Source organism: Macaca mulatta, chromosome 18 (assembly GCF_049350105.2).
Source record: "Macaca mulatta isolate MMU2019108-1 chromosome 18, T2T-MMU8v2.0, whole genome shotgun sequence".
NCBI lineage: Eukaryota > Metazoa > Chordata > Mammalia > Primates > Cercopithecidae > Macaca > Macaca mulatta.
Window position 1 is genome coordinate 68327050 of NC_133423.1, and position 26321 is coordinate 68353370.

Below are 26321 nucleotides of genomic sequence, written 5' to 3' on the forward strand. Positions count from 1 at the left end.
AGGTGGCTTCTGATGACTATATCCAACAGACTGATCTGTCAGTGACATATGCAAGACCCTTGGGCACTCCGGGTAACATCAGAGTTAGGAGGATGCCTCTCCATAGCCTAGCACTTTTGCACTGGAATGGTGAGGGGAAAGTCAGGAAAACTGGATTCTGATGGTATTATGACTATTTGCAACCAAAGGCTGGTGAGGCCTGGGGAAAATTAGGTAAACAGCTGAATTCCAGAATTATACCAAAATGCAATTCTATTATTCATCAACTGTCATCGTATCCTACTTGAATTACATATAGGAAAACCTCATTAAAACAGCCCTTGCCACACGGCCCATTATGGAAGAAGATGACTGTAAGATATCAAAAGAACATACACTGAATAGCTCTGGAGGACTGAAAGCAGCTTTTGTTTTTATAAGAGATACATTTTATATGACCAAAAACCATAAGAAACATTGTGGTTTTTCAGTCATATTCTAAATACAAAACCAAGCTAACAGCTTTTGTTCTAAATGAACAAAAGTGATATTCTAAATCAGTGGCACACAGTCCACAACCTAAAGCCGCAGTACTTACATTCTTCTTAATTTTATTCTTGATTGTTTCAATTACTCCAGCCTCTTCACTTTCACACAGTTTTTCTGTGGTTTTTAAGTCATCACATGCCAACTGCATTTTTTCTTCCTCAAATGTCATCATGGCATTCTTCCAAGAAAGAAAGAAAGAAAGAATGAATGAATGAATGAATGAATGAATGAATCAGTATCAGAAAATTTAAGCCAATTTATTACAAAACTCCAAATAAAAAAACACTTAAGTTATTTATTGCAAGCAAAAGAATCACAATGTTATGGCATAATCTATTCATTTAAAGAAACTATAATCTCAACGTGAAATAAGATTATACCTCTATCACATCATCATGAAAAAAATATGGTAATAAATGTCCTTGCCATTACTGTTCTACAATTTTTGTTGTTGCAGTTATTAAACATGGTAACAAAAATTCTCTATAATTTCTGATTGGTCTGCTCAATTCAGTTTTTACAATGGTGTCTAATTCAAAAGTTCATTCCACCCACATATGGATCCCTGGCTCCGCCAAGAACTGCACAGAAATGCTAATGAAACAACAGCTTGTAGGTACTCTTAGAAAATCTTCAGACTTTCCAGGGACTGCAATTCCAGTAGGTTCACTTATAAGGAATCCATTTTATATTGTCTATGTTTAAAAATTCCATGACAGCTTGTTACTAGGCACCTGATCCTAGTGGACTTTTTCAGGCCACATTTAACGAGGTAGGGGAAATCTAGTGAATGTCTGCTGAACACCTGTGACTTTACACAGTAGAACTGAGGTTTCTGAGATGAATGGGCTTACAGGGGCAGAGACAGACTTGCTGCAGGATACCTGGTTCTTGGAAGGACCTGATGAACCTACTGTCTCCAGCTCCTCATTTCCTATCAAATTCTACCAGCTCCATCTTGGCCTTTCAGGCTTCCTCAGTATGGCTCTAACCTACTTTTCCATTCTAGCCAAACCTCAGCCCAGACCTCCCTGCCACACTCTTCTTCCCAACCCTCCTCTCAAGCTGCTGAAATCTCAACCCTGCTGTGGCCTTGCTTCTCCTCCTCCTCCACCACCAGACTCAGCCAAGACCCTTTGGTTAGATCTCATTTGCAGCCCTTATAATCACTTGGGTTCTAATGTTACAACCGCCACCCAGTACCATGTTCCTTAGGGTTGGGAATAATGTATTCGTTCAAACAATAGCCCTTAACATTTTTGTTGCATTAACTGGCAATAAGAGGAAATAAATACCTTGAATAAAAACTTCTCACTGGCAGCTGGCGTGGTACCTGTGGTAGAGCACTGCCAGGCTGTGACACGCCCATTTGCTGACATCTTTCTAAATCTTGGATCTAAATGCTTTCTCTTTTTCAGTCTCTATCACGACTTTTTTTTTCTTGCTGTTACACAATTCTTTAAGTCTTTTAAAAAAATTACGTGTTTGAAAATAATTTGTGTGATGTTATTACTGTTTCTGGAAAATGGAAGTATCCCATTTTCCACATTGCCCAATGTACTTTAAAACCTAACTGCAACCTACTTCCTCAATTCCCAAATACTCATATTTGGAAATGTAATACTAACAGACAAATTTTAGCTCTGCTCATTTAACTTGTCCTCTAGTCCACATTTACTCAATAATTTTAGAGCAAACCTTTATTACCCAAACCCAGACCTTTTTTCTACCTCGAATACAATTTTAATTATTAAAGTTCTTTCCATTACATTTTTATTCTAAAAAGGACTTTGGTTAAAATATAGTACCCTATAAATAAGATGTAAGCATTGTATTTTTAAAATTAGGGAAGACAGATTATTTCATAGGCATTTGGTAACAGGCAAAAACTTGACTTCAGTTTTAGACTCTAAAAGACTTTCTACAATAGTATATCTATATAACTGGTAGCCACTAACAGACATTACTTTATATAATTGTTTCTTTCATGCCAGTAGGTCTTAAGATATCAACTTACCAAAAAACTGACAAAGCTGGCTCCAAAACTCATTAGTGGGCTATGATTTCTGTTAAAAAAAAAAAAACACACACACACACAATAAAATTATTTTCATTGTAAAATTTTATTTTAAAAGCATTTGACATATCACGATTACCATATAATCCTCCTAATTGGATAAAAGAAGTTAAGGTCATCAAGCAGATTAAATTACCCTAATAAAGAAGGTAAAGAGGCAAGGTGGTTTACAGCTCTATCTGCCAGGATAGAATTTGCCTCTGATTCTTCAAATTAAGGCAAACAAAAAGTCAAATGAGAACAGACACTGCCTTAGTACACTTTTTAACTGTGGCTGTTAAAGAGTTGACACAATAAATATAAAGATGGTAGAAACAGGCCAGGCGCAGTGGCTCACGCCTGTAATCCCAGCACTTTGGGAGGCTGAGGCAGGCAGATTACCTGAGGTCAGGAGTTGCAGACAGGCCTAGCCAACATGGCAAAACCTCATCTCTACTAAAAATACAAAAGTTAGCAGCAAGTGGTGGCAGGTGTCTATAATCCCAGCTATTCAGGAGCCCGAGGCAGGGAGAATTGTGTGAACCGGGGAGATGGAGGTCACACTGAGCCAAGATCGCACCATTGCACTCCAGGCTGGGCGAGAGTGAGACTCTGTCTCAAAAAAAAAAAAAAAAAAAAAAAAAAAAAAGATAGAAACAAACTGACAACTACAAAACCTTGGCCAAAGAAAGATGGTTATTTTTCATTTTTAAAATAATCTTCTACCGTTACCAGTTAGATCATTTTTAAAATGCAAAACTTGTTACAAATGTTCAACACAGAAAATCAGTCTAGTTTCTAGAGTATATCAAAGGGTCTCTTCACTGAGTCAGACTTCACAAAGTCACTCATCAAATCCGAGAACCTTAGGAATGCCTCCCTAAGAGTCAGCCATTCCCCCTTGTAATCATCTGATTTTGTTGTAAGCCAAAAATGAAAGCAAATCAATATCAATTTAAAGAATAAAAGAATATAAATGTTCTGCTTCAAAATCCAAAATAGTACAAAATCCAGATCTCTATAAATTCCACTAAAAGGAAAAGCTAGTTGTAACTACCTTCTTAAATGAAAACCATTTTATTGATTTTTTATTATGCAAATACTATATGGTCACTATAAAAAGGCATGAAACAATGTATTCTATCTCTGACTATAAATACAGAATATATGCAAAGTGAGAGTATGTGTGTGTCTACGGGAAAGAGAAGGTGCACGCTTACATGTGTCTGAATGTGTGTGTACACACATATGCCTAATGGATATCTTGTACATACATTTTGGCAGGCAAGGTCAAATATATTCTTGGGATAAAATGCTAGCAGTAGCATTACTGAGTTAAAGGGTATGCATATTCATTTTTCTCCTGGTGCACTGTGTGTGTGTCAGAGAAAGACAGTATGTGTGCCATCCAGGACTCTATTTAACACTAACCTTCTGCTACCATTTTCTTTTTCATCTACTTAGTACCTACCTAAATTCTATAGTTAATAATAGTCCGCTTATCCCATTTAATAGATTACTTAAGCCAACATGAAAAAAAAATGGGAAGGTCAATTCCCTTGTGAGGAATCCCTAACCAGCGCTCACACCCATGAACCTAGATCAAACCGCAGACTTTTGTAGCATCTGTCATCCCCACAATCTGCCTCAAAATACATGTTAGTTTTTCTCATCCCATAGCACTATTTGGGCATAACAGTATGTATAGTAGGGCATACCCTACCCTACTATACATATCATATCCACCTTACACACATAGCAGGTGTTCCGCAAATCCGAGTCGGTGAAGGAAGGGATGACACAGAATTCTGTCTTTCAGGAACAGACGCATCTCAATCAAGTGCTGTGTACTGCGACTTTTCCCTCCTTTTCCCTGCTTACATATTAGCCACTTTGCCATTTGAAAAATGAAGGAAGCTGAAACTAGGGCCTACTGTTGCCACATCTGCTTCTTATTCTTGGCTAAAATTAGGTTTCTGAGAGCTGTGGCAATTAATTATTCATGGTACCTAACCTGGCCCTTTTGACTTCACATACCATCTTATCATTTAAGTGGGGGAAAAAAACCATAGCAACAGCCCAAGGTTAAACCCCCACAGCACCGGGAGCATCGGGCACGTGACAACACACTCGGGGCGGGCGGTTGTCCTCTCAGGCTGCACATCACTCGCTGTTAGAAGAGCTCGATCTAACATGGTTCACTTGGTCCTTGGTTTTTTTGTCGTTTCTTTTTAAGACAGAGTCTTGTTCTGTCGCCCAGACTGGAGTGCAATGGCGCAATCTTGGCTCACTGCAACCTCTGCCTCCTGGGTTCCAGTCATTCTCCTGCCTCAGCCTCCCAAGCAGCTGGGATTAGAGGCAGGTGCCACCACGCCTGGCTAATTAATTGTATTTTTAATAGAGATGGAGTTTCACTATACTGACCAGGCTGGTCTCAAACTCCTGACCTCAAGTGATCCACCCTCCTCGGCCTCCCAAAGTGCTAGGATTACAGGCATGAGCCACCACACCCAGTCCACTTTTTTTTTCTTAAACTTCACATATTTCAAGTGATCCTAAGTTAACTTACTGCATCCTAATCAATTGTGGACCATGCATGTGTCTCTACACAAAATGCATTCATTTTGGAGATATGGAAATGTTCCCAAAGAGTACGAAGGTCATTAGTTCAAAACTGGAGCTGTGGAGCGGGAGGAAGAGGCTCCCAGCTCATTTCAATACTGCTCATATTTGGAACCAACAGACAAAGACCAAACAAGGGGAGTGGGAGTGCTATGTGAAGGCTGCATATAAAGGTAAGCATTAGAACCCAAATACAAACCTTTCTAAATACCAGAAGATATACAAAAACTGGGGCGAGTGAAATAAACCATAGTGAAAAACCTACTTAAAAAAAAAAAAAAGACGACTAAATATTTGCTGATATTGAAAAAACAATGGTAGGATAATCTATAACATTTTTTTCAAAATTGATACCTATAAGGTGAGGGAGGGGAATAGGGAAGAAGAAACAAGGATGCAAATGAAGTTCCCTTTTATACATCTTGTTTTGTAGATTTCATTTTGGAACCATGTAAAAGTTATTCACAATAATATTGGATGCTAATAATGCAACCCCTAAAGTCAAAAGAAAGTGACTTAAATATCCCTAAAAGCAAATCCAGTTGGTAACATAACACCAGAGCAGAACTAGTCCAAGAGACTTTACAACACAGTAATCTGACTGTATATCCCTATTGTGAAATAGCCTTAAAAACTGACCCCAAAAGGTGGCCAAAAGAAAAATCTTAACCTGCTTTCAGTAATCATATTCTTACTGGACTGGACAAGTGGGTACTGTTATTCTAAGGCTGCTGGGTCGTAGTATGTGAGAAAGCAATCAGTTAAGTATATCAGCATTTGTTGGGACCCAGGACTCTGTGCATAGGAAAAAGGATGAAACAAACTTTTAAATCCTATAGTCCAGAATACAAACTGGAAGAATAAAAGCAAACTCATTGAGTTTTTTATCTTTAAAAGAATACGGCCGCGTGCGGTGGCTCACGCCTGCAATCCTAGCACTTTGGGAGTCTGCGGCAGGTGGATCACCTGAGGTCAGGAGTTCAAGACCAGCCTGGCTAACGTGGTGAAACCCTGTCTCGACTAAAAATACAAAAATTAGCCAGGCGTGTCTGTAATCCCAGCTATCTGGGAGGCTGAGGCAGGAGAATCTCTGGAATCTGAGAGGCAGAGGCTGCAGTGAGCCAAGATGGCGCCACTGCACTTCAGCCTGAGAGAGCTGAAGACAGAGCGAGACTCCGTCTCAAAAAAAAAAAAAAAATGCAAATCAAAACCACCATAAGATACCATCTCACAACAGTCGGAATGTTTATTATTAAAAAGTCAAAAAACAACAGATGCTGGCAAGGTTGTGGAGAAAAAGGAACACTCTTACACTGTTGGTGGGAGTGTAAATTAGCTCAACCATTGTGGAAGACAGTGTGGCGATTCCTGAAAGACCTAGAGGCAGAAATACTATTTGATATGGTTTGGCTGTGTCCCCACCCAAATCTCACCTTGATCGTAGCTCCCATAATTCCCAAGTGTTGTGGGAGGGAACCAGTGGGAGACAATTGAATCATGGCGGGGATGGTAGTGAGTAAGCCTCATCAGATCTGATCGTTGTATAAGGCATTCCCCCTTTCACCTGGCTCTCATTCTCTCTTTGCCTGCTGCCATGCAAGACATGACTTTGCTCCTCCCTTGCCTTCTGCCACGATTGTGAGGCCTCCCCAGCCATGTGGAATTGTGAGTTAATTAAACTTCTTTTCTTTATAAATTACCCAGTCTAGCCGGGCGCGGTGGCTCACGCCTGTAATCCCAGCACTTTGGGAGGCCGAGGCAGGCGGATCACAAGGTCAGGAGATCGAGACCACGGTGAAACCCTGTCTCTACTAAAAATACAAAAAATTAGCAGGGCGCGGTTGAGGGCGCCGGTAGTCCCAGCTACTCGGTAGGCTGAGCCAGGAGAATGGCGGGAACCCGGGAGGCGGAGCTTGCAGTGAGCCGAGATAGCGCCACTGCACTCCAGCCTGGGCGACAGAGCGAGACTCTGTCTCTAAATAAATAAATAAATAAATAGATAACCCAGTCTCAGTCTCGGGTATATCTTTATCAGCAGCATGAAAACAAACTAATATACCATTCAACCCAAGAATCCCACTACTGGGTATATACCCAAAGAACTATAAATCGTTCTATTTTAAAGATACATGCACGTGTATATTCACTGCAGCACTATTCACAATAGCAAAGACAAAGACTTGGAATCAACTGAAATGCCCATCAATGATAGACTGAATAAAGAAAATGTGGTACATGTACACCATTGAATACTATGCAACCATAAAAAGGAACGAGATCATGTCCTTTGCAGGGACACAGATAGAGCTGGAAGCCATTATCCTTAGCAAACTAATGCAGAAACAGAAAACCAAACACCAAATGTTCTGATCTGTAAGTGGGAGCTAAGTGATGAGAATATATGGACACATAGAGGGGAACAACAGACACTGAGGCCTACTTGAGGCTGTATAGTATTCCACAGTATATGTACCACATTTTCTTTTTTTTTTTTTTTGAGACGGAGTCTCACTCTGTCCCCCAGGCTGGAGTGCAGTGGCCCGATGGAGGGTGGGAAGAGGGAGGGGATTGGAAAAAATGAAAAATTAGTACTAGGTTTAATACCTGGGTGATGAAATAATCTGTACAACAAATCCCCATGGCATAAGTTTACCTATGTAACAAACCTGCACATGTACCTCTGAACTTAAAAGTTTAAAAAATTAAACAAATTTATATGGAAAAGTAAATGATTTAGAATCGCCAAATCAAATCTGAAGAACAGCAACAAAGCTAGATGCTTACTTTACCAGACATCAAGACAATTAAAATTAAGAATTTCTGTTCAGTCATAAGCGATTGGAAAAAGCAAACCACAGACGGGGAGAAGATATCTGCAATACACATATCCAACTAAGAGCTCATCTTCAGGATACATTAAAACCTTCCATGAATCAGTAAAAAAAAAAAAAAAAAGACTGAAAGCTTACTAAAAAGATTGCCAAAATCTTACAATAGACACTTCACAAATGAGGGTATCCAAAAGTCAATAAACATATTTAAAATGCTGAAAATCATTAGTTATCAGGGAAATACAAATTAAAACCAAAATGAGATACCACTATACTACTCAGGTTGTCAGGAAGGACTGACACTTTCAAGTGTTAGTGAGATGTGGAACAACTAGTATTCTCCTACGTCGCTTATCAGTGTCTACTAAATCTAAACATATGCCTACCCTAGTAACTTGTTTTATTAATTATGAACTTTATAATTTTATTATTTGTTCTAATGAATTTTTTTTTTTTTTTTTTTTTTTTTTTTGAGAGAGTCTCGCTCTGACACCCAGGCTGCAGGGCAGTGGTCGGCTCACTGCAGCCTCCGCCTCCTGGGTTCAAGTGATTCTTGTGTCTCAGCCTCCTGAGTAGCTGGCACCTCAGGTTCATGCCACCACACCTGGCTAATTTTTGTATTTTTAGTAGAGATGGAGTTTCACCATGTCGACCATGCTGGTCTCGAACTCCAGACTTCAAGTGATCCACCTGCCTCTGCCTCCCAAAGTGCTGGGATTACAGGCGTGAGCTATCGCATCTAGCCTCTAATGGATTTAACAGTGGTTTAATTTTATGCACATATAGTTGTCATTAATTTTTTTAATTTTAGGTTGTGGTACAGGTAAAGGTTTGCTATACAGGTAAACTGTGTCACAGGTGTTTAGTGTACAAATGATTTCATCACCCAGGTAATAAGCACAGTACACAATAGGTAGTTTTTCTATCCTCACCCTCTTCCTACCCTCCACCCTCAAGCAGGCCCCGCTATCTGTTGGTCACTTCTTTGTGTTCAGGTGTACTCAGTGTTTAGCTCCCACTTACATGTGAGGACATGGAGTATTTGATTTTCTGTTCCTGCATTGGTTTGCTTATGCTAATGGCCTCCAGTTCCATCCATGTTCCTGCAAAGGACATGATCTCATTCTTTTTTATGGCTGCATAGTATTGCACAGTATATGTACCACCTTTTTTTTTTTTTTTTTTTTGAGATGGAGTCTCGCTCTGTCCCCCAGGCTGCAGTGCAGTGGCCCGATCTCAGCTCACTGCAAGCTCTGCCTCCCGGGTTCACGCCATTCTCCTTCCTCAGCCTCCCGAGTAACTGGGACAACAGGTGCCCACCACCACGCCCGGCTAATTTTTTGTATTTTTAGTAGAGACAGGGTTTCACCATGTTAGCCAGGATGGTCTCCATCTCCTGACCTCGTGATCCACCCGCCTTGGCCTCCCAAACTACTGGGATTACAGGCGTGAGCCATGGCGCCCAGCTATATGTACCACATTTTATTTATCCAGTCTCCAACTGATGGATATTTAGGTTGATTCTATGTCTTTGCTATTGTGAATAGTGCTGCAATGAACATACGCATGCATGTGCCTTTATGGCAGAACAATTTATATTCATTAGGGTATATACCCAATCATGGGATTACTGGGTAAACCAGTAATTTTCACAACAGAAATTAATGATTATGCTCCCCGAAAAGACACATATACCATGTTAATAGCAGTGTTATTCATACTAGCCTCAAAGTGGAAATAACTCAAGCATCCATCACGGTAGAACAGATGTAGTATTGCAGCATATTCACTCAATGCAATAACATGAATTAATCTCATAAGCAATAACGTTGAGTGAAAGAAGCTAGATACAAAAGAGTATATCCTAGATGAGTCTATGTATATGAAATCCAAAACCACTATTCTGACTTCTGATGATGACAGACGTCTGGACAGTGGCTTCCTCTGGAGAAATATCAATTTGAGAAGGAGCCCAAAGGAGGGCACTGGAGTGTTGGAAATGTCTGAGAACTTTACCTGGATAGTAGTTACACTGGTGTTTACATTGTAAAAGTTCTTCACTGTACTAAGTTTTTCCTTATGACAAAGAGAAAAATATTAAAAAGAAAAACAATCAGATAAATGATCATTGATGATTATTGGATTATATTAATAAATTAGTATTCATTTTTTGGTGTGCAATGGTACTGTGGCTATATTTTAAAGGAGTTTCTACTCTTTAGAGGGATATATGAAAGTAATTACAGATAAAATGATATGTTGACTGGGATTTGTTTCAAAATAATTTGGGGCAAAGAGATTAAAAGGGAACAGAAGATAGACAAAGCAAGACTGTTCCTGACTTGATAATTATTGAAGCTGAGTGACAAGAACATCAGAATTCATTAAATTATTCTACGTACTTTTGAAGATGTATAAAATTTTCCAAAATAAAAAGTTAAAAAACAAGGCCAGGCATGATGGCTCACACCTATACTCCCAGCACTTTGGGAGGCTGAGACAGGAGGATTGCTTGAGACTAGGAGTTGCAAATCAGCCTGGGCAACATTGTGAGACCCTGTCTCTAAAAAACAATTTCAAAAACAGACATACGTTTTACAAAACACAAGGTATCTTTTGGAATCCTTTCATGAGAGGGCCTCTTATGTTCACCGCATTTGCTTTTTAAAAATGAACCATCAGTAATAAAACGACTCTAAAATTTTCTCTCTGTATGAGTCACCCAAAGGTAGAAAACCTGTCGTGAATGAAAGGAAGTAATTGATCCTCATTCTGATATTCGCCAACATTGCCTTGGACTTTTTTTTAAGGTTTCTCAAAGATATTAAAAATTGGATAGATGAAGATTTTATTTCCTGAAACGCAGTGGAAGAGAATGTATATATTTGATTCTCAAAGGAACATTTCTCACTTACGTAAGTGGGCATCATTACTGTAAAACAGTCCCTAACTGAATGTGTTTCTTTAAATGCAATTTTCCTGCCCAAAGTAGTGAATAGCAGGAATTTTTTGTCTTTCATTTTTCTGAAAATGTTCTAAACTTACTTAATGTTTAGTTCTTAGAATTTTCCAGAATGACTTTTCTCCCCTTCAAATGTGTGGGGGGTTTGGACTCTTGGGGATTATAAATGAAGCACAGGGCCACCTGAATCTAATCAGCCTGCAGCTGTCATCCACATCTTTCACTGCAGCCCTGAGACCTGAGATCTGAGGGCTGAAGAAAAAATTGCATGTACTCACCCCTGCTGCTCTTAATGGAAGCTCTGCTTTCTGGGACCATGCTGTTTAAAAATCACAGTCCCAGGGGGAGCACTGGAGTTAACTTTGTACAATTAGCAAAAAGGGCAGCACTCAATGCTTCTCTAAGGCCTTAGACCTTGCCTTCAGAAACACAATTTTTGCCAAAAGGACAAGTGATATCCCCTGCTCTGCTTGTTATCATCAAAAATGGGCTTTAAGAAGACAAAACTGGTTTGATATTTCATCTTTCCTTCTGAAAGAAGAGTAAAACAATGCCAAGAAAACTACATGCATGAAGCCGTTTGTTCCAACATTATCCAGAATAGAGAAAAATTGGGTTTTAATGGACCATTGGAAAAAAGCTTTATGCCACTGCATTTGGCAACAATTTCTTGGATATGACACCAAAAGCGCAGGTAATTAAAGTATATAAATTGAACTACATCAAAATTTAAAACTTCTGTGCCTCCCAGAACATAATCGGCAGAGTGAAAAGGCAACCAACCTATGGAACTGGAGAAAATATTTGCAAATCATATATATGATATGGGGTTAATATCCAGAATATATAAAGAGCTCCTACAACTCAGCAACAACAAAAAACAAACAACCTAATTAAAAACTGGGCAAAGAACTTGAATAGACATTTCTCCAAAGAAGATGAACAAATGGCTATATAAGCCCATGAACAGAAGCTGAACATCACTAATCACTAGGGGAATGCAAATCAAGGTCACAGTGAGACACCACCTCACACCCACTAGGATAGCTACTATCACAAATGAAACAAAATAAGCATTAGAAAGGATGTGGAGAAACTGGAACCTTTGCATACGGTTGGTGGGAGTGTAAGGTGGTGCAGCCACTATGGAAAACTATAGGCAGTTTCTCAAAAACTAGAATTACCATACGATCGAGCAATTCCACTTCTAGGCATATACACAAAAGAATTGAAAGCAGGGACTCAAACAGACACTTGTGCACCCACGTTCATACCAGCATTATTCACAACAGCCAAAAGGCAGAAGCAACTCAAGTAATGAATGGATAAACAAAATGTGATATACAAACAATGGAATATTATTCAGCCTTAAAAAAAAGAAAATTCTGATACATGTGACGAAATGGATGAACTTTGTGGACATAATCCTAAGTGAAATAAGCCAGTCACAAAAAGATTAATACTGTATGATTCCACTTCTATGAAGTACCTGTCACAGTCAAATTCATAGAGACAGAAAGCACAATAGCGGTTGTCAGAGGCTGGAGGTGGGGAAAGGAATGGGGAGCTATTGTTTAATGGGTACAGAGTTGGAGTTTTGCAAGATGAGAAAGAGTTCTGCAGATTGGTTGCAAAACAATGTATATGTACTTAACATGACTGAACTGTAAACTTGAAAAATGGGTAAGATGACATATTCTGTTACGTATATTTTACCACAATTTAAAAATTAATTGAAAAAACTTTCTACAATAGAATGACTCATAAATAACCAGATGGAATATCATCAAGACCTAAAAATGTTTTTCGATAGAATTTAATGTGAAAACAAAAGTTCTGCATACATTTTTCAACACATACAGACAAAAAATGAAAAAAATATTGTGAGGGGCAAGAAGATCAAGGGGGTCTTCTTCAGTGCAAAGCGTGTGTACAGCGGGGAGGTTTAACAGTCACGACTGAAACTGCTCTAATCATCATCTCTGTTTTCAAGTTGTCACCACAGACACTTTCTGCATTTACACTCCTTTTAGAGAAAAAAATACATCATTTAAGTCGATTTACTTGTTCTACATCCCTGTGGTTCGGTTGTGGCTTTGACACAATTTTCTCATTAGAATATATCATCCAGTCAACCAAACAGAATAATGGGGCGATTCAACACAAGACCGCCAGATCCCGCTTATGTGAGAACGAGTGATTCACCGAGTGGCAAGCTGAGGCCTCACAGTGCCCAGCTGTGGCCCAGAGCACCCTGAGCACAAGGCTGGCAGTGAACTGAACCCATAAGAAGTAGAGAACAGTCCTCAGTTAGATGAGGTCACTCCCCAAGACAGTCTTTTGCATTTTTTCCCAAAAACAAATGCAAGTGATTTGAGGATCACTTTTTATATTATCCACATAAGTAGTATAAATAAGATTTTTAATGCATCCCTTTCAAAATTTAAAAAAAGGGGGAAAAGGCCACTTTTGCTCATTCTCTTATTTAAAAAATTGTTTTTTCCCTTTTAATTGTGAAATCTCTCTACTTAGCTAACTCCTCCCCACCGTGCCAAGAAAAATAAAAAAGGATTTTATAATAAGGAATCTGATAATCTGATGAGGGCTGAGTTAAAAACTAAAAATATGTGCTTTGAACACGTAAAAGTCAGCACTAAATAAAGCCTTGAAATGTCCCAATTTCACAGGAGACTGATGGTCTGAACGTAGCCCCCACATAGTCTGTACTGTTCTTGTGGTTCCTGGGCTATCGGCTCATTTTTACTGTTCTATATCTCAAGTTCTCTAACTTGAATACACTGTGGCAACAATCAATAGATAAGATTAATTTAGTACTTCTGCAATGAGCTATATTTTCCAAATTCGTTGAACTTACTTTGTAACACCATTCAGACATGAGAAACTATTATGGGAGCAACTTGGAGGCCTCAACCTTAATTGAAAGATGTTGCAGCAATCACAGAGAAAGGAGTATCTGTTCAGCCAGTGCCACAGAACATAAAAGCTTTTATATCACTCACCACCTAAAGAGAAAGACTTGTCTCTACTTATATTATGACAGGAAGAAAGAACAGTGACGTCTTCAGCACCTTATTCACGTGGCATTCATTCAACAGTTTATTAAACAGAGCATCTTCCATATGCAGAAAAGGGAAAGGTCTCTTGCAAGTGGTAAGTGGAAAACTCTACATCAAAGGTCTAAGAAGAAAAGCAACCTATTCCCTCAGACGGTGGCCAAGGAAAATAAAAGGGGAAATGCTTTATTTGAAGGGTTTTTCTTGACACTATTCATATTGTTATTAAGAATATTTTTCAAAAGGAAAACATCTGATTTATTCTGAAAGCATCTTACTTTAAAAGTCCTCTCAATGCTTCCTTTATATATTACAGATAGCATCTTTAGAGGTCTCATATATGATTCGACAGCATCCGTGGAATGTCTCTTTTTGAATCCTGCTACAAATCAGATTATAAAACAAAATTCATTACTATGGTATTCCTAAAAAGTTAAATCACTTCCACAGTAATACCATTGGCTCTATCTCATTCATGAGGTCTCCTCCTCCCAACAGACCTGAGAGACAGGTACGGTTACCCAGGTCCAACTCCATGCCCTGCACACTCCACTGCTCCACATCTTCTAAGGATCCATGATAAATTTCCAATTCCCAGTGGTTTCCATAGTACACAGCTGACACTGAGCCTGCTTCTGGAAGGATTAAAATGTCACCTCCATCCAAGCCAAATAACTAGGAAGGTGATTAAGAAATCAGGCCAAACAAAAACAATAAAATTCAGGATCATAGTCTAATAAATAATTTTTCATTTTCCAGTTTGTTCCTTGGCTCCACCAAAGTTATCTAAGAGAAAACTGTAAATTTTCTTTAAAAAAAAGCAATAAATTTTTTCTTAAAGCAAGACATTTAATTTTAAAATCACCCATCTAAGTCATGACTGGATAATGTTCTTCAGTTTAAAATAAATAAAAAGTGACCTTTTCTATACTTAGGGCTTTAGGAAAAATTCTAATGAATTTAGTTTTGTTCCACTCACTCATTCAAAACATGTCTGCTGAACACCGAGTACACAACCGACCCAGTGCTATGTGCTGGGGATGCAAAGATGACCAAGAATACGCCTACTCTTCAGAGAGCACACAGTCCAGTTTGGCAACTAGAAAGTCCAAATGGCCCTTCTAATAAACAGCGATGCAAAGTGAGTAAATGGTGTTACTCTGACTCACATCAACATCCCGTCACCATATTTTTTGTGGACAAATGAGGGCCCCTTAACACCATATTTGATGAAATCTGAAAAAGGCTACTTGCCATCTTTGATCTTCCCTTCTCTAGTATTCTTTCTAAAGATATATGAATATGTCTCCAATCACTCTCTATATTTTAATTCTCTGCAGAGCACTTATTACTATTTGATATTTGTATCATTATTTGTTTATTTGAATAAATGGAAGTCCCCAAGAGTGGGGACCCCATCTCTGTTACATGCTGCTGTCCTGACCACCTACAACAAATCTGGAGTTTAACAGGTCCCCAATACACGCTTGTTTAGTGAACCAGCCAAGTCTTACAAAATTCATACTTCCCGTTTCATCTGATGAACTGTCCTCCACAGCGTCAAAAAATGACTAGATATAAGACCTTCATCACCTGAACCTGTAAAACTGCTTTTACTAACAAAAGTAAATGTGCTTATTTCCTTTACCAGAAGATAGCTGTGGGGAAATTCATGGAAAGACTTTATTTGCTTTTCAGACACGACTCAAACCATGACCTTTGGGGACCTTTTAATCTGAAGGATGGCATGCCTCTAAAACACTGATCACCCCAGCCATTTAGTTTATGAGTGTTTGATTTACAAACGTTTGGAATAGGTCCAGTCTTGTGTTCAGACTTGTTTTGAGCATGTGCCCACCCTTTTGGGGAATATGGGAGTCTGTAGCCACCACCAGCTCACCCCAGACATCCTTGCAGGTCAGGGGCACCTCAGGCCTGGAGGGGTACCAGTCCCCAGAGAGCATGGCCCCTGTGTGCACAGCGATGTTTGCACTTACAGCCACTGCGGTTTCTGTTTATTTTTGTTAACTGCTTGTGATACGGCCTTGCATCTTATCAGCAAAAAGACTTTGTAATTCACTGGCTGGTGTGGAGAAGCCGTGAAATTCACCAAGATCAGAGAAGCTGTAAGCCCGTAGCAGGCAGGGGATGGGAAGACTTTTGGGGTCAGTCGACTCTGGGTTTCCTCCCCACTGAAGGGAAGAATAACCAGGAGGCTGGACAGTCCATTCCCACAGCCTGAGGTAGTAATTATCTACAGGTAGATCATTATTGAGCCGCTCTCTAAGAGGTACCATAAAAACAATAATAACCATTACTTCCTATGGACTATTGACCATACTTGACCCTTACTTGACCCTTACTTCCTATGGACTATTGCTCTGACTGATGCGTTTCTAGCACACACGTACATGAAGAATGCATCCCGAGTATGGCAAAATATACTCAATCACGGAAGTAATTTAAAATACAGACAAGTTCAACAAGATGACAAAAACAGAATTTCACTTTTTTTCTTTTTTTTTGAGATGGAGTTTTGCTCTTGTTGCCCAGGCTAGAGTGCACTGGCATGATCTCAGCTCACTGCAACTTTCGTGTCCCGGGTTCAAGCAATTCTCCTGCCTCAACCTCCTGAGTAGCTGGGATTACAGGCACCTGCCACCACACCCAGCTAATTGTGTATTTTTAGTAGAGACAGGGTTTCACCATGTTGGTCAGGCTGGTCTTGAACTCCTGACCTCAGGTGATTCACCCTCCTCAGCCTCCCAAAGGGCTGGGATTACAGGCATGAGCCACTGTGCCTGGCCCAAGATTTTGTTTTTTGGTTTTTTTTTTTTTTGAGACAGGGTCTTGCTTTGTCACCCAGACTGGAGTGCAGCTCACTACAGCCTTGATCTCCCAGGCTCAAGCCGTCCTCTTACCTCCCAAATAGTTGGGACAATAGGCATGGGCCACCATGCTTGGCTAATTTTTGTATTTTTAGTAGAGACAGGATTCCGCCATGTTGTCCAAGCTGGCCTTGAACTCCTGACCTCAAGTGATCCAGCTGCTTTGGCCTCCCAAAGTGTTGGAATTACAGGCATGAGCCACTGCACCAGGCCACATTTCACTTTTTAGCCTCTCTCAGGTGTCTAGCAAAGGAAAGGCAAGCAATGCAGGGGTGTCCCTTAGAACGTAGGAGTTTTAAGCAGGACAAATTATGGGAACAATAAGAAAGGAGAAATGGTGAACAGGACAGGGGATACAAGTGTCTGACCAGGCATCGGCGACTGGGGGCTGGCAGCCACCACCCTCTCAGAGCCCCAAATGGTGTCCAGAACCCAGCCAGCCAGGCCTGGGAAGAAGGAGGGGAGAAAAGAGAGAGAAAGCAAAATGAAGGCCAAGGAAAATGGTCGGACCCTGAGTCCCCCATCTTTTAATTGCCAAATGCTTTCTTGAGTTAGGAATATCCAGTCTAATTAATATGACAGATTATTTAGAAAGGGGATATTTAAGAGAGAAAGTAGTAACATAAAAATTAAGTTTGTCTCCAGATAAGAGTAGGGAAAACAGGAAATGTTTCCATTTTTATTTCCTTTCCCAATATTACTTTAATACTATAAATTTCCAAAAGAAACTAAAAATTTTGGGGCTTGAGTGTGAGGGTTCCCGCCTGGGCCACTGACCTCCTGCCTCTCTCCTCAATGGTTCCTGCTCAGCCTCTAGCCTAGGTCCAAAGGGTGCTGGTTCCAGACCACCGTTCCTGGTCCCTCGGGTTGGGCTGGATCCCTCCTCTGGGTTCTCAAGATCCTCAGCCTTCACTCTTCAGAACACAACTCACACCCACACAGTGCCCACCTGGCACAGCATTCAGCACCCAGAATGCCCTCGATGGGTACTTGATGAATAAGTGAATGAGAGAATGAGTGAGTGAGTGAACAGCCTGAGAAGCAAACGAACAGAAGGCTATCTATGCTGAGCTATTTAAGGTGGCTATGAGATAGGTGACATTGTTTCCATTTCTTTCCATGTTATAGAGCTGATTTACTGAGTGAACAAACTCACTAAAATAGTGCCTGGCATATAGTAGGTACAATGTAACTATTTATTGAATGAGTTAATAAATAATGAATTGGTCTAAATAAACAAAAATCTTTTCCTTGCCTACGAAGTTACTCCTGAAAACAGGATTAATATTTGAGTAGTCTCTGGAACATATGAAATGTTTTAAATGATTTCCTGCCTTTACCATTAGCTCTCTTTAAAACACCATTTTACAAATATAGTTCTTGAATCGTTCACCTGTAGAATGCTGAAAAGTACTAAAGGTGACATTATAAAGGGCACTTCTTAAGCTAGGAGTACTATCATAATTATAAAATTTTCTCTTGAGTTGGCCAACACGTCTTAAGAACTACATAATCATGTATTGACATATTCATTCCATAACTGTATTGTTAAATTTTACCAATTTAAAATGTAAATACAGTGTTTCAAAGAATATATTTCTACAATAGAAAACAAATCTATTTTTCAACCTACACACTGATTGCCAACCTAGCCTAAAAATAACTTCGTCTTTGAAAAGCCCACTTAAGAAAAACAACCTCAAAACAGTAATCAGTGCTACTTCCTATGAAAACGTCACCTTAAAAGGTAAATACAGCACTTATGATTTTTTAATGAACAGAAGCAGAGTGCACAAAGAGCAAGCAGTATTTTCTCAAAGCTATATAAAACTAATTCTATTTCAGAAGAATAGAGGTAGGAGAAAAATGTTACATGTTTTAACCAAAAATATACATTTATCTCAAATATTTATCATGTCCTTTTTTCAAAATTTCAAATCAGAATAGTAAAGGCCTTTAATTTCCTACTCATACAGGCATAACTGGCCCCTGCCTTCAGGCTATGGGCAGCCTTGCATATATGCAAAAAAAGGTAGGGCATAAAAACGCCTCATTTATTTAAAGAAGTCAGAAATAGGGTATTCAAAATTTAAATTTTAACTAAATCAACGCATTCTCACAAGTCCTTAACTGCTTATGCAATTATATAATAGTGTCCTATAGTTTATCAAGTATTTCAAAATTGCAAAACTTCATAACACACTGTGGAAGGCACACACGTGTATTTGTTTTCCAAAATCGCTGGTTTATTAGTCTCACATAAATTATTAAACTAAATGCTATTTTTAAATTTCTATTCTAGTAGAGGCACTATTAGACCACAGAAATCATACATATGATAGATAAAACCTACCTATAAGAGGTTCTGTTTTAATAACAGAATGAATTTTTGTCATATTAAAGCAATTGTGATATTTGAAAAAGCTATACTACAAATAAACATGCAATGTATAAAATAAACATGGCTAAATGAGTAAGACAGTGTTCCTTCATATACTTTTTTAATGTTTAATTTTTTATTTTTATGAGTACATAGATGTATATATTTATGAGGCACACAAAATATTTCGATACAGGCATACAATGTGTAATACTCCTATCAGGTTCCTATATTTTTGTTATCTCGTCTATGGAACTGTCTTCAATACAGAGCTGTTATATTTTATAACAATCTGTTATGACTTCAAATATTAGCAGTAGGAGATACTTCCTTCTTCAATAGTTTTATTAAAGTATCAAAGTAAGCTATATATAAGTAAAGGTCATTTTGGTTGGTTTTGCTGTTGTCACAAGCATAGGTTTTCCTCTCTGTATATCATCTGCTTTCCTGCTACCAAAAAGAAATAAAGGGAGGGAGAAAGGCAGACAGAAAGGGGAGGAAGGAGGACAAAAGAAAGGGAGGGAGAAAAGGAAAGAAAGAAACACTATACAATAGTCTAAGAATGACATCTTATGATTTTTGAGAAGTGGTATTAAATACATATTAAAGTTGAATAGCTGGGTTGTATAACCATAAAATTCCCACAGTTTATGAAGAATTCTGATATTAAGAAATATATATCAATATTGGCCGGGCATGGTGGCTCATGTCTCTAATCCTAGCACTTTGGGAGGCTCAGGCGAGTGGATCAGTTGAGGTCAGGAGTTCGAGACCAGCCTGGCCAACATGGTGAAACCCCATCTCTACTAAAAATACAAAAATTAGCCAGGTGTCGTGCAGGGCGCCTATAATCCCAGCTACTTGGGAGGCTGAGGCAGGAGAATCTCTTGACCCCATGAGGTGGAGGCTGCAGTAAGCTGAGATTGCGCCACTGCACTCCAGCCTCTGTGACAGAGTGAGACTCCATCTCAAAAAAAGAAAGAAAAGAAATACATATCAATGTAAATGTATACCTTCTTAAGAAACTGCGAACTTTATTAAAGTTTTGAGCAGGGCAGAATATGAATGTCATGCTAACATTCTATGTACTACAGAAGCTGATATTTAGGGAAAGCTAAGCATTTCGGTAACAAAAGTAAATTAAAGTAAGTGAAACAGTAATATTATTTGAAGCAAAAATACGTTTAAATGTATTTTTTCTGTGGAAGGATGAAAGCAGCATATTGCTTTGTCTATATGCATTCAAATATACAATACAATATTTACAGTGAGTGGTGGGAATGAAAATTGGTGCAAATCTTTTGGAAAGTTCTCTGTATTTCAAGAGACTTAAAAATGTTTCTAAGAATCTATCCTAAGAAAAATAAAATATAGAAAAAATTTCTATGCAAAAACATTCATAGTAGTATTATAGGCAGTATTGAGAAACAAGAATAACTAGAATATTGAAGGATAAAGACTGTTAGCCAAATTAAACATATTCACCTAGCAAAATATTATTTTACAACAAAAAGTCATAACTAAGGAAATGCTTACTCTAGTGAGGTGGAAAAAGTACAGGCTCTAGAAAATGCTACCGAGTTAAAATCTCAAGTTGATGGACTAAATCTATGACTACTAGCAAGATAGACAAACTCTCAACTTGCATTTCCTCATGTGAAAATGTGATGTAACTATACTGCCTTATGTGGATATAATCAGTAAACAAGAAAAGTATCTCAAATGTCTAGTCTGAAGCTTGGCACATACAATAAACTAGTTACTGTATCATGATGATAAATGGAAAAGGCAGGATACAAACAAGATGTTTAGTAGGACAAACCATGTAAAAATATTTACAGGCCGGGAGCAGTGGTTCACGCCTGTAATCCCAGCACTTTGGGAGGCTGAGGCGGGCAGATCACGAGGTCAGGAGATCGAGACCATCCTGGCTAACACAGTGAAACCCCGCCTCTACTAAAAATACAAAAAATTAGCCAGACGTGGTGGTGGGCGCATGCAGTCCCAGCTACTTAGGAGGCTGAGGCAGGAGAATGGCATGAACCCCGGGAGGTGGAGCTTGCAGTGAGCAGAGGTGAATATATATATATATATATATTCACAGAAGGAAATACCCTAAAAAGTTATCTATAAGTAGTGAGAGTAAAGGGTGATTTTTCTATATATGTACTTTTCTTCTACTTTATCAATGAATAAGCATTTATCTTTATGAAGTTTTTAATTTGATCAACATAAGGCATAGTTTTAAAATGTGCACACAGAAGGAGTAATTTCAAACAGTAATATATAATTAAATTTCATCTATTTACTAAAAATTTTGCAAATATTTTTTGAGCACCTGTGTGTGCCAGCTCCATTGTAGGTAGTGGAATGAGGCCATTCCCACGGAGTTTACGTTTCAGAGTAGAAATACAGACAGTGAAAACTGTGTATTTATTGCTAAATCATCAATTCTATAACTGATCGTATAAGCACGTTTAAAATGGTAGTTTGGGTATTTATTACAGCCTTTCAGAAAACAAAACTGAATATGCCATAATATTTTAAGTTATAATTTTATTTTTAAGCCATAGGAAGGCAGTGTGTCAGAGCAGAGCATCTTATACTTTGCTGTGCACACAAATCCCCAAGTCCCCCCTGGCACCCTTGTTAAAATGCAGACTCTCACTCAGGTGGGCTGGGAAACTCTATCTTTTTTTTTTTTTTTTTTTTGAGACAGAGTCTCACTCCATCATCACCCAGGCTGGTGTGCAGTGGCATGATCTTGACTCACTGCTACCTCCACCTTCTGGGTTCAGGTAATTCTTCTGCCTCAGCCTCCCGAATAGCTGAGACTACGGGCGTGCACCACCACGCCTGGCTAATTTTTGTATTTTTAGTAGAGACAGGGTTTCACCATGTTGGCCAGGCTGGTCTCAAACTTCTGGTCTCAGGTGATCCGCCCGCCTTGGCCTCCCAAAGTGCTGGGATTACAGGTGTGAGCCATTGTACCTGGCCCGTAGACTCTATATTCTAACAAGTGCCTAAACGGTGCTGATGCCATTGGTCCCCAAACCACACTTAGACTAGCAGAGTCTCAGAGGTGTTGTTAGGACCTCTAAACAAGTTAGGTAAGTTAAAGATGCTGACCGACAGAGTGGTGTGAACTAAAACGACATAAATCTTTCCGAAAACAAATATTAGAAAACACTGCTAATATCTTCCCACTTGAAATTAAGAATTCTTGTATTTGCTGAAGGCCTGCTCTGTGAAACCAAATTTAAGATCCTCTCCCCAGAAGTACATCTCCGTTTTCCATTCTAGTAGATGGCCCCTCGTCCTCAGTGGCCTTTGCAGGCTGATGGTCCCGACCTTTCTTTGTTCTCCTGTGTTCTTGCTCTATGTTCTTCCCTTTCCTTGTTTCTGTCACACCAACCTCCATCTCGGTCCTAGCCCCTCATGACAGGCTTGCTACACAGAGCCTGCCGGACTCTGTCCACACCAAACTGCCACAAAAGCGGTGCATGCTGGAGACACTTCACCGTGCCACTGGTCCTTGACCAGCCGCCTCTTTGCACTGTGCATCACAGCAAACTAATGTAACTGGCAGGCTCTGAGCCCCTGCAAGCACCTGGCCTTCACTAGCACGGCTTGTCTCACTTCTTCCAAGCAGGTTCTCTGGTCCAGCTCAGCAAATGTTTAAGCCCTTAACCACCCCACATCACTGATCTTTGCCTCGTGGCCTCTGCACGTGGCCTCTCCTCTTCAGATTCCTGATTCAAATCCTGGAAAAAATCTGACTTTTTCCATGATGCTCTCTTTGTAACCTGCCCCCATACTGTGCACGGAGAAAGAAAACAGTGTTCCTGGGTTTGTACTATGGCTCTGGCAAAACTGGTTATTAAACACACACACACACACAAGCTCTTTCAGTCAACTGCCATTATAGAAGAGAAGTTTAATTCCCATAGGTGAAAAATCCAATCCATGGTGGTAAAGAGACTTTTTGCAAGAAATTAAAATGCTGTCCTGCCTGTACAATGCTAAATGAGCTGGCAGGAATTAGAGAAACCCTTTGCAGATGCAAAACCACTTCTTCACTCCTGAGCCTGCTGTGATGGAGCTTAATACCATACCCCTGAGATTTTCTCCATCCCAAGAACCGCCCTGGTGGCAAACCTTCATCTTCCCATGTGCCTTTGCTCAGGGACTTTATGGATTCAAGAGTTAATGGTGCAGTAACAGACTTCGGTGAGCTCTGAATATGACACGCCATGAAATGTGTGAAAGCTCTGAATATGGGATAGCAGGAAACACACACTTGCAGCCTTGTGTTGAGCAGCTACAGCCCAGGTGGCAAATGGGAAGGGCTTCAAGACACATCTGGAGTGCCCTGACTCCCAAGGGGCATCTGGCCTCAGTGTCTCCAACCTGGTTCATGATCAGAAGACCCTGAGTTGTTCCTATCCCTTTAACTGTATTTTTCTGTTGCTGAATGAATGCTCTAATAACTTGTTTCTCTCAATGTTTAATTCTAAGATGGGGAAAGGAGGGGCAGGGAAAAAAGAATGGTGTCACTGAGTAGTTTTTTTGTTTTTAGAGATGGGGTCTTGCTCTGTCACCCAGGCTAGATTGGAGTGCAGTGGCACGATCATGGCTCACTGCAGCCTCAAAGTCTCCAGCTTAAGCAGTCCTCCCACCTCAGCCTCCCAAATAGCTGGGACTACAGACACATACCCACCACACCTAGCTCACTGGGTAGTTTTTTATTTCATTCTTTTTTCAACATACACTGCTTCAACTTAATTTTCAAGCTACTTCTATGACTTACATTACTTTCAACGACTTAGTCTGATCCATTAATGTATATCTTTCATATATGTATATTATATACTCCCAGCTAGACTCTAAATTTCTTGTGAATAGAGACCAGACCTTATTTCTTCCACATAGTTTCACTGATTTTATCCCCAAAATGCACTGCTCTGCAGGTACTGAACAGACATTTTTATGAGAGTCATGGTATCTGCTCTCAAATTACTCCAGAAACTTCCACAGTGCTTCAGTACACAAGAAAAGTTCAATAAAGGACTAGCTAATTGAAAAACTGCCGAGACCCTAAATGTCATCAGGCACACCCCTTATTTACACTGTGTAAATATGCAGGGAATATTCATTTCTTCTTTTGTAGTCTTTTTACATCTTAAATTATATATCATATCATATACAGGGTAGAAAACTATAAGCCCCTGTAAAAACTCCTGGAGAGAGATTTGCCAACGTATAGCATCATTGATCCTTAGACCAAACAATTCCACATCTAGACATATACCCCAGCAATGTTTTGCACATGTGCGTAAAAACGTGTATAAAGATGTTCACTAAAGCAGGGGTTCCCAACCCCTGGGTCGCAGGGTCCATGGCCTGCTGGGAACTGGGCCACACGGCAGGAGGTGAGCAGCAGGCGAGCGAGCATTACCACCTGAGCTCCACCTCCTGTCAGATCAGCAGGAGTATTAGATTCTCCTAAGAATGCGAACCCTACTGTGAACTGTGCACGTGGTGGGTCTAGGTTGTGTGCACTTCTTATGAGAATCCAATGCCTGATGATCAGAGGTGGAACAGTTTCATCCCCAAACCATCCCCCGCACCCTTAGAAAAGTTGTCGCCCATGAAACCAGTCCCTGGTGCCAAAAAGGTTGAGGATTGCTGCACTATAGCACTGTTAAGGCCCTAAGAAAACAGAACCCACCTAAATGGTTACCTGTAATGACTAAGTATATCACATATTTATATAACAAAACACTTGATTTAGACGTTTAAATGATTATACTTGTTTTATAACATATATCAACATGGGTCGACTTCAAAACTTAAAAATCAGGTGAAAAATACAAACTGCAAAGGATACTTACGTTAATTTGAAAACAGAAACCTGCATGTTGTTAATGGTTAAAAATATGCATTTAAAGTATAACATATGGATGGAAAAGACATATACCAGCTTGATGACACTGGTGACCTATGGAGAGGGAAAGAGGAAAAATGCAATCATGCCGGGCTGAAAGGGAAGTATCTGTAATGTCTTACTCCTCTAAAGATATCAGAAGAGATTATGGCAAATGTTTACAAATGTTAACATTTTTCAAAACATAATTCTGAGTACAAAGGACATCTATATTTGTTTATAATATGCTGCACTTTTGTATATTTAAACTATTTTAAATTGTTAAAAAGTAATATAATACACCCATTAAAAGTATTAAGAGGCTCAATTTCTCTCCATTATTAAAATAACTAAAGCAAATCAGGGCAACAGATAAGAGGAAAGAGGTCCCTAAAATATTTCATGATTACTAGCTATTCCTAACCTAATGACAGAGGCCAATATTCCTGAAGGACCATGAACCAGGGAACCTGTTGCATTCTATAATAATTTGCTTGGTCTCTTAAGGTGGCAAATGACACTCTTGGCCCTTCTCTTACATGGTTAACACGCCACTGGACTATTGGCTAGTGCTTTCTCCACTACCCACCCATCCACCAGAGCTCCATCAGACACAGGCTTGCTACATGGTGGAGCCCAGAGTTCTCAAAAGCCTCCAGCTTTATCTTCCTGTGCTAACAAATCAATGCTAATCATCAAGGGAAAATAACTGAGTTCCTACTATAATGGACTGTATGTGCAAGCTGTTTTAGATGCTATAATTAGCTGTGCTTTTAGCATGGCCAGAAAGTAGGTGGGCTCACTTTCAAGCAATGATAATTTTAACTGATGGCATTAGGGGTCTATGCAGGCATGAATTATGAAATGACATGTAAATCTGATTTTCAGAAGGAAATACTTCCATTCATCTCTCTCTAGTAATCCAATAGACCCTCAGATCCCCTACTTTTTTCCCTGAACTCAATCCACTTTGTTTCACTACTGTAGCTAATGCAAAATTCCACTAACACCACTTTCATTTTAAACTATCATTGCATAATCCCTCCTACAATCT

At 39.5% G+C, this 26321-nt stretch overlaps 1 protein-coding gene across 3 annotated transcripts in view; it reads right to left on the bottom strand.

Annotated features, from left to right (window-relative positions):
- TTC39C (tetratricopeptide repeat domain 39C) overlaps positions 1 to 26321 on the bottom strand; it is a 119476-nt gene that overhangs the window by 67056 nt on the left and 26099 nt on the right. For 2 of the 3 annotated variants that reach the window (XM_077974997.1, XM_015121686.3), the window contains exons 2-3: positions 2546 to 2594; positions 578 to 706 (exon numbers count right to left, since the gene is read on the bottom strand). Coding sequence is in view for 2 of the 3 variants with exons in the window: in XM_015121686.3 (XP_014977172.1) it covers positions 578 to 706; positions 2546 to 2594 (178 nt within the window). In the remaining variant the exon portion in view is untranslated. Of the gene's footprint in view, positions 1 to 577; positions 707 to 2545; positions 2595 to 25235; positions 25343 to 26321 lie in introns of all 3 variants that reach the window. The other variant, XM_077974994.1, reaches the window with a different exon arrangement.